A 12,784-nucleotide genomic window follows, 5' to 3' on the forward strand; every position below is an offset into this window, starting at 1 on the left:
GCGCACGTGTACTGCTGGGTCGATAGGCGCCGTGGGGGGATTTAAGAAACTTGCCCCCCATTGTCTCAACTGCTACGCCGGGAGGTCAAATCGAACCGGCGACCTCTGGATCGCAAGTCCCGTGTCCAAGCCATGCCGCCACCGCTGTGGCGGCATCCCTCACGCTACCGTGTTATTTGTCAGCAATGAATTTCAGCAACGTAAACAGAGACCTCTCTAAAGCCTCATAGGATTCACTGGCAAGTGCTGTCAGTGAGTACCAATTGAGGCCAGCAACACGCGTGCCACGCCGCCTTTGTCTCCCAAGTGCCGATGCGGACCACACTACAAAAGGAAATTAAATGTAGGCTTTGTTCACCTAAGGAGGAGCTCAGGCGAAATTGAGGTTACAATTGTCATTGGTATCATGCACGTCGGAAACATTGCCCATTATATATATGTTTCCTTTTAAGGGCCACAGCGTTATTGATGAACACGTTCAGTTTTTTTGATCTGTTGTGCTTGCGCACCACTGCCAACGCGGGATAACCAAATAATGAGATATTTAAAATGCACAATCGTAGTAATATTGCAGGGCATGAACTGTCCCTCTATAATAGTCAAACCACAAGCATCCTTGGCAGAACAATCTCGAACGGCTTAATAACCTCGATATCCACATAGAACATTGCTAATTTCACCCTGCCATACGAAAGAAGGGAATAAGCATCCAAATGCACCCACGTGTCGCGCCAGCATTTCCTGCGATTGAAGAGCATTGCTTGCTCTGAGTTTCATTGTCCCCCTCCACCACCCCTCCACACATCCCCTCTCCGGCGTGCATCCGGGACGGTACCGCGAGTCGTTCGCCGTGGCGTCCGACGATCCGCTCCGCGTTCCTCGGAGATTTCCAGCAGGAGCCGAGTGAATCGTCGGACAAACTAAAACGAAACTTTTTTTTCACCAGGTAAGGACCCACTGAGCCGTGTAGCTCTGTTTCAGAGGCGGGGCCTGGCCACAAGTGGCTTGTCGCGTGGACATTTGTAGCAGCAGCCAAAAACAAATCGTGCCGCACGACAACGGGGCGGTACAACCACCGACAACACGTCGGGAGAGAGGGCGGTCGCCGGTGAAAGTCTGAACAAAAAATTGGGAAAGTAATGAAACGCGTCGCGTTTTTTTCTTTTTTCTCTCTCTCTCTCTCATTTTGTTTTGTTTTACCGTTGAGCCACTTTCTACCCGCGTCTCACAAAGCTGTCACCACCGCCGGCCTGCGTGCGCTACGCGTCAACGTCTCTGACACCGCCGAGGGGGACCGCGCCCGGAGGCGCCGTTGCCCGTGCCGCTGGGACGCAATTGCAGCGAGGCGAGCGGCAACACTCCTGAAAGAGCAACGGCGACTATCCCAGGGACGACTGACAGAGAGACGGCTGTGGCGGAAATACCCACGCTAACATCTCCGTGACACTCACAAGGGGAGGTGGGGGTGGGGGGGGGTGGGGAACAAAGCAACCTAAAAAAATGTATAATGAGCAAACGTAACAAGTTAAAGAGAAAAAAAAATAATGAGGAAAGGCAATTAACTTGAGGTGGCTCTCACTCGTTGGTCCTTTCGGGAAAGTCACGTAGAAATAAAAAGAAAATAAATAATTACGCTTCAAATAAAGTTCGAAGTGGCTCGTTAATATCCGGAGGGTGGTGCCATTGTTGGAGCACTGAGCCACGAGTACTTAGACCACAGGTTTCTTTATAGGCGACTGCCTGCTGTTTGAACATTGATAGCCCTATGGTTAGACCAGTCCCTGCCATACGATTGTGGAATTTCAACAACTGGGTGAGGTTGGCTCCAAGCAGGAGATGGGTGCCCACTGCACGTTTGTTCGAGCGGTAAACCACTTTGGCTTCTCTATGTTGATAAATCTGCGATTAAAACCGGGTTCTAAATTGTTGCCAGTTGATAGGCTCATGCCTGGTCACCAATGGCTGCACAGAATACCCATTATATCCCAGAGGTAATTTAACTCGATTCACCGTCGCCCAGCACTGAGCGTTCGACGATCATGAAAGTGAGACGACTGACAACGAACCACTCGTAACAGAGCATGAAGGAGCGCTGTCTAGAGTTGGGTGAGAAATGCTCATCTAAGTGACTGCCGAAATAGTTCTACGGTGTCATCCTTAGCTGGGCGGTGGTTGTGGCTCTGCACGTGGCCTGCCTGTACACCAGCACTGGGTGGATCACCAAACACTCCTCCTCGACGCCCTTCCTGTGGGCGCCGAAGAGGAGGCACACCCTGGATCGCCAGGAGGCAGTACAGCAAGCAGACTAAACGCCGCCAGTGAGAGTGTTTTATCCCTCGCGCAAGGAGTGGGTTTTCTCCGGGCGCTCCGGTTTTCTCCCGCGTGGTATGAACACTTAATAATTGGCTGAAAACCAATTAAAATACAAAAAGAATAGTTACAGGATAATAAGAGTCCTAGGACCCATGTGTGGCTTTCCCGGTTAAATAAGCTAATTATTATAATTGGACGGGATTTTTTATTTGTTGACTTATTCCAAGATGAGCTTGATTCATTTAAGTATCTATCATATTCTCCGGATCATGAGAAGCACTGTTTTTTCCCTGTTTTATAAAGTACTAGCTGTACTACCCGGCTTCGCCCAGGACTTGGATTCACCACACGCGGTCGCCTTTGTCTCCTCAGTGGCGATGTTCACACACCACAACAGTTACTCGTTTGAGGCTGAGTCAACCTAGGGGAGGCCCAGGAACCGGTTCAAATAATCGTCACCGGTGGTGGCCGTGAGCGGGAATCGAACTCGGGTCGCCGGGTTCATAGCGCGGCGCGCTAACCACTACACTACAATGCGTTACGCTTCCACATGCAAGGGTCATGTGACAGATTTGATGTCACAGCTCACTTGCCGTGCAAAAAATCAATGCATTATTGAGATCCCCCCCTAAAAAAATACAAAAGTCTATTTTTATAATTTGTGCATGGTGTACAGTCTGGAAAGTACCCACATGGCAAATGTCAAGTTTGTTGCATGTCGGGAAGTACGCTAAACATTTTGAACAGACACACATATTCACAACTTTGCCTTTTATATATATGGAGAAAAACTGAGTGTGCATCTTATAATCCGGTCGGTGTGTGTGTGTGTTAGAAAGAGACCCAATGAACACAACGTTATTGACACCAGGCACATGTTTTGGGTTGCAGCATACTTTCAAGAACATCTTATAATTCTGGGAATACGGTGACTCTGATGATATTGTCGAGATTCAATTGGAGATGATGAAAATACATAAAAGTGAACTCTATGAACAAATTAATTAAATAAAAAACACAGGCCACCATGGTGTCCATGCGTGGTTTGGTCGCCTTCTCACCTTTTGGCCCTGGAGCATCATGGGAAACGTTATGGAGCAAAGGACTGTGGGTGGGTAGTGCCGGCCCCTTTGAGAGCGTGATGGAAAGAGTCTTCGTGTTGAGCTCCTGTTTTTCACGCACGTGTCTCCATCTGCAAGCAAAGCCACTTGAGAAAACCCAAGGCAGAATGCAACATCTCTCTTGAACTCAACAAAGTTTACACCTCAACATCTGGCAACCCAAGTAGAGATGCTTAACAAGCTTGACTCTTCTAATGAGGCTCATTGATTGAAAACCAATGCAAATTTCCCCTGCTCAAACAAATGCTGCCAAGAAGACATCACACCATGAGGCTTATACACTGATGCACAATAAAATACAATCGTATTTCATGTGGAAAAAAATACTTTTAAAGTCTAAATAAATCGCATTCCACTTTAATTCAGTTGTTGTTGTTGTTAAGATATCAGTCAGGCGCTTCAGCACTCATCTCTATTGCTAGCCTCATGCAAGTGGTGGAAATTCCTCATTCCCATGGCGAAGGCCAGTCCTCCGTGGGTAACCACCGCTTTAACAAGGTGGTACTCACCGCATCGATGCTGAAAGAATGACAGGAGAAGTCATCCGCCAAACCAGAATATGAACCTCGAACCTTCTGATTGAGAATCATGAACTCTGACCACCAGTTCAAAGTGTCTCTTTGGAAGCATTGTTCAGGATTTTGTTTCTATTTACCATTAGTCCAAATGTGAATTCACGGCAAGCACTCAGGGTTGCAAATGCGAACAAAGATTTTATTAAGGGTTTCATCTCTGGACCACAAACATTTATCGTAGCACGTTCATCCTGGTAGTTGTATATAATAGGATTTTATTAAAGCAGGGTAGTATAGTATTTTTTAGAGATAATTTTAGTTTTCAATAGGAAACAAAAATACGATGTGAAATCAACAGGAAACGTAAATAAATATATGGTGTGTCTATAACAGACATGGTATGTATGCTAAGATTTCTGCCTGTGGTGGAGACTTCCCGTGATGGAGACTGCCCAGAGTGGATACTGGTGGCATTTGGCATCCCACGTGATACCAAGCTAACCACCTTTTGTTCGTGCGCTATACAAAATCCACTTCTCTGTGTCATTCAATGGCAGGACTTTTGGATATTGGTTCATTCCATTATGCATGGTATGTGATGCCATCTGCATCCAAACGTACAAGCACATCTTGCCATTATAAGCGCTCATTATTTTAAGTCCAGGTGTAGGGAAGGACTTGTATTTATTTATGCATCAACCACATTTTGTGAAAATCATTCATGAGATTTTGTGGCGAGATTTCTTATCTTGATTATCATCATCAACTGAAAGGTGCTCAGACTTTTTTTTACGAACACACATCCGAACACTCCCTTACTCACGACAAGACAAATCACACCGAGCGTTTGGCCATTTTGGCAAAGATAGGAATGTGTCCTTATGCATCAATGCACCTGTAATGGCCAACAAGTCTGGTTCAGATATAGAAAAGAGAGGAAATAAAATAAATGTCTCGAAAATAACAATCTTTCCCACTGATTGGCCAACCAGAAACAATGTTATTCCACAGCATTTGTTAAAGCAAGCAAACTCCCGACCGGTTTGACCTTCAGGGTCTCATCAAGCAGAGTGAGGCCCGTTAAAGAACTGCTGTTGGGTTCCCTAATATAGCAACAATCTCTTCACAATAACACCAGTTCCCCTCCGGTAGTTATATATTCATTGGCCATGATCGTCCACGACAGCTCACAATGCGTGCCAGAGACGATTATTTCAGAGAGCCCAGGGACAGCCACGTGTGTCTCCGTGCAACATATGCATTGCAGAGGGAGCTTCAGATTAACATATCTGCCGAGAGACTGTACCTCCTCTGGCATAATAGCCAGTAGGGCTGTGCCGAGGCATCTGCTTCACTCTGCATTCTGGTCTTGAAGAAAGACTGCTCACTCCTGTTGCATGGGGCACTATGACAACAATAATTTCAACTTGTAATGCACAACAAGGTATTTGCTCGCTGTCAAAAGGCAGAGGACGACTCAGAGACACAACGAAACCACAGACGAGGGGGGAAAGCCAACAGCCAGCGAGTGAGCCATTGCCAAATTAACCCCTTCCCAAGCTCAGAGGTCCTCTATATATTCACGTGTTTGTGTTTAGCTGTGCCCGGTGTCAACTGAGTTGTACAAATCTTGTCACACACACACACGTACCAGATTAGAAGACGCACCCACAACCATTGTTTCAAACTATAGGGGGGGGGGGGCGTCTTATAATCAACGCGGCTGCACCGACCAACATTGGTACACCGCCGTGACTGAAACGGCTGTGTAGGGCCTTCATCCAGGAGTATATTTAGAACTGCTTTTTGCGTTTAGTTTTTTTGTCCTTCTCACAAACGCTCGAACGAGCACGGTTGGCTACGTACGGTGCGAAAGAAGTTCAGCGTACGTAGGTACACACATTATCGGGCAATCGGGGAGTGTGGGAGGAAACCCAAGCACCCCAAGAAAATGCACGCATATGTTGCGGGGGGTGGGGGGGGGGCACATTCATGCCATCTCATACAAATGGAACAGCTGGATATTGCTGTACCGCCTTATCCTGGCACTTCCTCGACGCCCCCACGGGAAGGGAATTTCGCAACATTTGCATGCGATCCACCAACCCTTGCTCGCCTCCACAGCGCGGGGGTATTACGGGCCACGTAAGCCACCCCCCCCCCTCCCCCGCACTCCTCGGCTACGGAAGCTATCGCCATCACTGTGGCTGCCTACCAAAGCACTCGCCTGGCTCAAACCCGCTGCGCCACGTTGGCGGAATGTTAGCTGCCTTGCCTGGTATAGAAGAGGTAGTGGGTTCGATCCCGAGCCTGACGCCTGTGTCATTTGGGGTTTGCATGTTCTCCCCGTTCGTCGTCTGGATTTTTTTCTCCAGGCCCTCCGGTTTTTCCCTCCACATTTACGATCAACATCATGCATTTAAGAGTATTTGGCTGCGATGCATTTTCAGGTGATGAGACGCCTCGTTGAGTATGACATTTGTGGACAGGTCGCTTCTGAAAAAGCGCTACATAGCTCAGTGGTTAATAAAAAAAAAAATAGTACGGTATATTTTGAACGTATGCTCTGTGGCTTCGCCAGTTACAGATGCCACCGATGTTCTAGTTTTTAATGAGCATCGGGTGTCAAAGTCGTTGCTCTTCCTTGTCTGCCCAAACACCTCTTCATCAGTGTTGCCTAGAAAACTTCCAACAAATAAAATTACCCCGAAAATATGGTATCGCGTTGTGCCGCGGCAGCCTCTCGTGAATTTGCAGGCATCACTCACCCAGTCTGCAGCCTGGCGGTGTCAGTTGTGGGGTCATGACCTCCATCTCCTCCTCCTGGATCGACAACGAAGTTGCTCCGCCGTGTCTCGCATGATCGCGCAGGAGCCACCGCGGTGTGCGGGGGACTTCCAGACTTTACCGCTTCCTTCCGTGGAAATGAATAAAAAGGTTTTCATTAAAATTGTCTTCATTTATTAGTCGCTTTCCCCCCCGATATTTCCAGCGGCGCGTGCGTTTTACGCGCAGATAACGCGCAAAGCGTCAAGGATTACAAATTTCACAGATAACGGAAATTACAAGTTTGGGATTTTTTTTCAGTGCACAGCTTTTCAAGGCATTGGTTAAATGTGCATAATCTGAATTCGCGTTTATTTTCTCAAATTAAAACACAGTTTAACTTAAAAAAAAAACAAAGAAGAGAAGCCGATTATATTTTCTAAAATACCATCACAAAATGTTTTTTTGTAGGATTCTGATACGCTTTGTAAACGAGGACACGCATTGCTTTAATTTAAGAACTTGATGTGTGGAAAGTCCATTACGTAGCGGCAACTCATTTATAAAACGGAGATGGGTGGGGGAGGGGGGCTTTGTAGCTCTTTAATGCATTTATCCCGGGACCACATCTTTTTTTTATTACAAAAGTGATGTCCCAATGAGCAATGGTAAAAAAAAAAACTGTAAGAATTCTGAGATTGTTTTTGTTGTTTTCGTATTTCTGTACAGCACACATGAAGCCTGGACAATCTGGCCCCGGGTGCCTTCAGCCATCCGCCAAAATATTTGTCCAGTCGGGCAATTTCACTCAGATCGAGCAACCGATAATAGGCATTTATGTTTACACCGCAGCGGCCACTAGGCAAAGGGCAAAATTGGAGGCGTGTGTGCTCGTGGTATCGGGGATGTTAATCGGCCTCTCCCAAGAGCGAGAGGGGGAATAACAGTGCCGTGCGGCTTTATGTGGTGGGCCCCACCTCGTCGGAGCCACCAACGTTTGAAGGACGCGCAGCTGGATCCAGGTCCCCCAGCACCATCGCTCCGTCCTCGGCGTCACCGTATGGCAGGGCCCAACCTGACAGGGGAGGCACCGCCGGTTGCCGAACGAATATATTATAAGGTCGCACTCATTATACACAAAGTGCTTGCCGCAAATGAACCACGACACCTTGCTGATGTCGTCAAGGAGCATAAGGCATCGCTGCGAACTCCGGTCATCTTCGCATCGGCTTTTGGCTTCGAAAAAAGACGGTGGTCACCGCATCGCGCGCTTTCGGATGCGCTTCTGCGGCCGTCTGGAACGCTCTTGCTTCCAATATTAGGAAGCCACTGGAGCTGTGCACTTTTAAATTTAGATTAAAAAACTAATTTCTTTGGAATTGCTTTTTGTGTTTAGTTTGTAAGCACGGTTGGCTACGTACGGTGCGAAAGAATTTCAACGTATATGCATACAACCGCTGGACTTTGGTCCGAGGTTAGATCGGTGTTCGGTCTTGCTGCTTAAGTCGGATTTAAGGTGAAGTGGCTTAAGGGTGAGGTCCTGGCCTCGTATATCCTGTAATTAAACCAGGGTTTTCGTGTGTTGGGAGAAGAATGGTTGTGATTGACTGCAGACACAACAACAACAATGTTCATGCCGCGTTTACACGTGTGTGGATTTATTGTCCTTCCCCCGCACCTCCGATCGGCAAGGTTGCCTACGTACGGTGCGAAAGAAGTTCAACATACGCATACGTACACCCACGATGAGAAGGGAGGTTGCACGCGTACACGTCCTGCGTGGTGTGTGCGAGCCTGCGTGGGCCCTTTCCTCAGAAGGCCTCTTACCTGGTGGAGCGCACCTGGACACCTCCAACTTGGCCTGCAGGTGATTGATGAGCCACGGGATTGGGTGATGGGGCATCTCCAACAACAGCATGGAAAGCATCTCCTTGTGAAGGCGCAAAAGGAGCACAGCAATCACAGTACTAATGTTACGATCGCGCACCCACCACTGTAATTACCGTATTCGCCGGATTATAAGACGTTCCCCGGGAAGTAATATGCAACCCAACAATTTTATTTTGGATGTATAAAGCGCCTTTTGCAGAGACGCTCGACAATGCTGACTAACTATAATGGAAGGATGGGTGCGGTAGTACGGCCATTTAGCAATCGGGTTTGGAAAAGGAATGAAGAAATAGCAGCAGGGGAAGGAGGCGATGGTGCAGGGGGTTGAATGAAGAATGGGTTGAGCGTGATATAGTGGATGAGGCTGATAGAAGGGCGTGAAGGAGTTGCCACACACACACACGTGCCAGATTATTAGACGCACCCTCGACCGTTGCTTTTAAATCCCCGCGCGCTGCGTCTAATAATCCGGAGAATACGATATTACAACCGGTTTCTGTACAATCCTCGTCACCGATGCGGCCGGACCGACTAAAATTGGAGAAGTATGACGATCAAAGTACAGTATACCCCCCCCCCCCCCCCCCCATGACCGAAGTGGCTGTGAGCCTGGAGGGTCTTCATCCAGGAGTGGATTTACAAATGGGCTGTGCACTAATAATAACAACAATATTATTAGTGCATACTTGTCAACCCCTTAACAGTGCCTACCTTATTACAGACCAATTCAGACATTATTGGTCACCACGTGTCCCTATAAATCTCAACGTGCATCCTCCAAACTACCATCACAAGGGAGAGAAACACAAACAATTAGGCAAAAACAATAGTCTTTCCCGTATTGAAACGGCTGTACGCAATATGGACCTGAAACACTCAATGCCCCTGTACAAGAACACGGGTTAAACCGTACGGGTTGACAAGGTATGGGTATTGTCCTTAACACCACGAGTTACGATTAACGGACTCGATGATCACATACGGAGAGCAACCGACACCGGAGCATTGTAATGCCAGGTGAGCGGACTCACCTTGAACAGGTGGTGGACCCGGTGTGTCTCCATGTACGCCTGCACGTTCACTTGAGCCATTGGCGGTGGCAACCTTCACTCGCCAGCAAGCGGCGTCTTGCCTTCTCTGCCAATTACACTTCCCGGAATCGGCCCTCCTTTGTTCACAGCCAAATGGCCATATGCCGTCACACCTGTGGCAGGTGCGTTACAATTAAGAATAACAAGACTTTAATTTCTGCTCGAGATCCCGAACGTTGGGACGCTCCGTTCGGGTGATGTGAGCAAGCAACGGGATGGTGTGTGTGTGTGTAAGATGTGTGTGTCCTGTGATTTTAGCAAGTCACGTTAAGGTGTGTTTGTGTAAGAAATGTGTGTGTGTTCTGTGTATCCTGTGATGTTAGAAAGCCACGTATAGGTGTGCGTGTGTGTGAGATGTGTGATGTGTGTTGTGTGTCTTATGATGTTAGAAAGCCACGTTTAGGTGTGTGTGAGATATGCGTGTGTGTGTGTGATGTGTGTTGTGTGTGCCCTGTGATGTTAGAAAGCCACGTTAAGGTGTGTGTGTGAGATGTGTGTGAGATGTGTGTGTGTGAGATGTGTGTGTGAGATATGTGTGTGTGAGAGATGTGTGTGTGAGATGTGTGTGTGTGTGAGATGTGTGTGTGTGTGAGATGTGTGTGTGAGATGTGTGTCTTATGACGTTAGAAAGCCACGTTTAGGTGTGTGTGAGATCTGTGTGTGTGATGTGTGTTGTGTGTGCCCTGTGATGTTAGAAAGCCACGTTAAGCTGTGTGAGATGTGTGTGTGTGATGTGTGTGTGAGATGTGTGTGTGTGTTCCGTGATGTTAGAAGGCAACATAAAGGGAGTGTATGTGTGTGTAAGATGTGTCCTGTGGGTGTTGTGTCCTGTGATGAGGGCGTACGTAGGCTGGCCTCAAGTTGACTTCCACGCATCACCAAAGCAACCGAACAAACGCGTCAGCAACGTCCATTGTGGCCCTGAGCTTGTACAACAGCGACACCTGACGGATGTTTGTCTCCGTGTCTCCCGGAAATGAGACGCAAGAAAAACCTGAAACAGTTCGTTTTTTATTTGGTGATGATGCTGCTGCTACGTTGGCAAGTGATGCACAAGAGTAGAATGAACAAAAATGCCCTTATTCATAGCAAGTAAATACACATTTTAAAATGATTTTTTTTTGCTAATGTAATTCTTATCAGGCCCCAGAGTGTAAATTAATGCAGTCTACAACTCGTGTTGTCCATTCTGTCTCTCTGGACTCTGTATTTGCGTGATATTAAGAAGGGCCATTGCCCAAACAGCACACCTGTCAACCCCTTATCAGTGCCCTACCTTATTACAGACCAATTCAGGCCATTATTGGTCACCCTGTGCCCCTTTAAATCTCAACGTTCATCCTACAAAGTCCCATCACGAGGGAGAGAAACATAGACAAATAGACATTTTTTTTGCACGTATTGAAACGGCTGTACGCCGTATGGACCTGAAACTCCAATTTCCCTGTACAATAATACGGGTAAACCGTATGTGTTGACAGGTATTACATCGTCACCTATTATATATATACATTTATTTTTTAAATGTCACGGTGCTATTGACAAATGCTTTGACTTTTTTAAAATTATGATTGTGCACCACTGCCCTAAAACGGAAACGAATTATAGACCGTATTCTAGATTTAAAGCTTTCGTGACTGGTAGGATCCATACTCTTTGGTTCTATTGGGTAAAGTCACGTAGGTGAAAATAAAATAACAAAAAATCACGACGTTTCGGCCACAACACAAGCGGCCTTCATCAGGTGAAGGGACGAGACTGTCTGTCCCTCCAGCGCTGTCCTCCAGACAGTCTCGTCCCTTCACCTGATGAAGGCCGCTTGTGTTGTGGCCGAAACGTCGTGATTTTTTGTTATTTTATTTTCACCTACGTGACTTTACCCAACAGAACCAAAGAGTATAGACCGTATTTTTTTCGGATTATAAGACGCACTTACTTCGCACCCCATTTGAACGCACAAGTTGGGCGAGCGCCTTGCACATCACGAGTTCTTTGCGTCCGTGGTTGCCGTTGGCCAAAGTGCACCTGGCCTGGCACAGGTGCCGTGGTGACGTCAGCGTCACTTAGTGGCGAAAGGCGGATATTGGTATTGGTTGTTGACCATACTTGTACAACTTCATCGTCTTACTTTAACGGAGCATCCTATAAGTCAGCGGATCCCAAACTTTGTGGCACCAGGGACCGGTTTCGTGGAAGACAATTTTTTCACGGACCGGGGCGGCAGGGGGTGTCATCATTGGGTCTTTCCCCCCACCTCAAAGAAGCTCTCCAGCGACGTTTGTGTTTTTACTCATTGTGGCTACTAGGGGTTAGAGCTTGTGGGCTTACCAACACCGTGACTTAGACAAGTGCGCAGTCTGAGCAAGAGGCGCGGACGGAAGTGGTAAATAATAAAATAATGAGGATGGGCCACGCGTGGACTCACCGCTCTCACCTCCTGCTGCTGCTGTGCGGCCCGGTTCCTAACCCCGGGGGTTGGGGACCCCTGCTATAAGTCACCTCCCCCCCCCCCTATCCATAGCAGCCTCTCTCAGGACATTTCCCGAATCGCCGCCGATTCTACACAGCGTCGTTTGTATTCCTTGTAGGGCAGTGTTATCAATGGTGTCTTTAATATTCGTGACTGTGATCCACTGCCAAAGCAGTATTACCAACACGTGTCATTGTCAAGATGTGATGTATCACATGCTATTAGCAAATGCCCTCTCTACCACGGGTCCTGTATTTCAAAGGGCCACACTGTGTGTTTTTTTTCTTCAGTTGCTTGTTAACGTCCGGCGACCGCTTGGTTGCATAAAATCAACATTGGTTACATATTTTCTTAGATTCCAATCAAGTGGAATCTGCGTGCTAATTTAAGTATGTTTGTGGAACTGTTTCCAGTTATCTGACATTTACACAAACGGGACACATTACTGCTGCCACAAACACCCACTTTTGATGAAGACCTCTGTAATAAACTTGATTTGAAGCTTTCGTGACTGCAGGAATTACTCTTTGGTTCTTTCGGTAAAGTCACGTAACTGACTTTACCTCTGTAATAGTTGATAGCCGACAGCACTTTTGTCAATCCACTGCTGGATGAAGG

General features: G+C 47.3%; 2 protein-coding genes across 4 annotated transcripts in view; both read right to left on the minus strand.

Moving 5' to 3' along the window:
- LOC116945219 (uncharacterized) overlaps window positions 1-11,130 on the minus strand; it is a 78,404-nt gene extending 67,274 nt beyond the window's left edge. The window contains exons 1-5 of one of the 3 annotated variants that reach the window (XR_012942630.1): window positions 9,637-10,668; window positions 8,543-8,642; window positions 7,693-7,790; window positions 6,718-6,863; window positions 3,375-3,505 (exon numbers count right to left, since the gene is read on the minus strand). Coding sequence is in view for 1 of the 3 variants with exons in the window: in XM_032959519.2 (XP_032815410.2) it covers window positions 6,714-6,863; window positions 7,693-7,790; window positions 8,543-8,645; window positions 9,637-9,696 (411 nt within the window). In the remaining 2 variants the exon portion in view is untranslated. Of the gene's footprint in view, window positions 1-3,374; window positions 3,506-6,333; window positions 6,864-7,692; window positions 7,791-8,542; window positions 8,646-9,636 lie in introns of those variants that run through there. The other 2 variants (XM_032959518.2, XM_032959519.2) reach the window with 2 other exon arrangements.
- Window positions 1-12,784, minus strand: part of LOC116945221 (extracellular sulfatase Sulf-1-like) — a 371,767-nt gene that overhangs the window by 227,916 nt on the left and 131,067 nt on the right. The window lies entirely within an intron of this gene.

Source organism: Petromyzon marinus, chromosome 23 (assembly GCF_048934315.1).
Source record: "Petromyzon marinus isolate PM22_M1 ecotype Great Lakes invasive population chromosome 23, UKy_Petmar_22M1.pri1.0, whole genome shotgun sequence".
Taxonomy (NCBI): domain Eukaryota; kingdom Metazoa; phylum Chordata; class Hyperoartia; order Petromyzontiformes; family Petromyzontidae; genus Petromyzon; species Petromyzon marinus.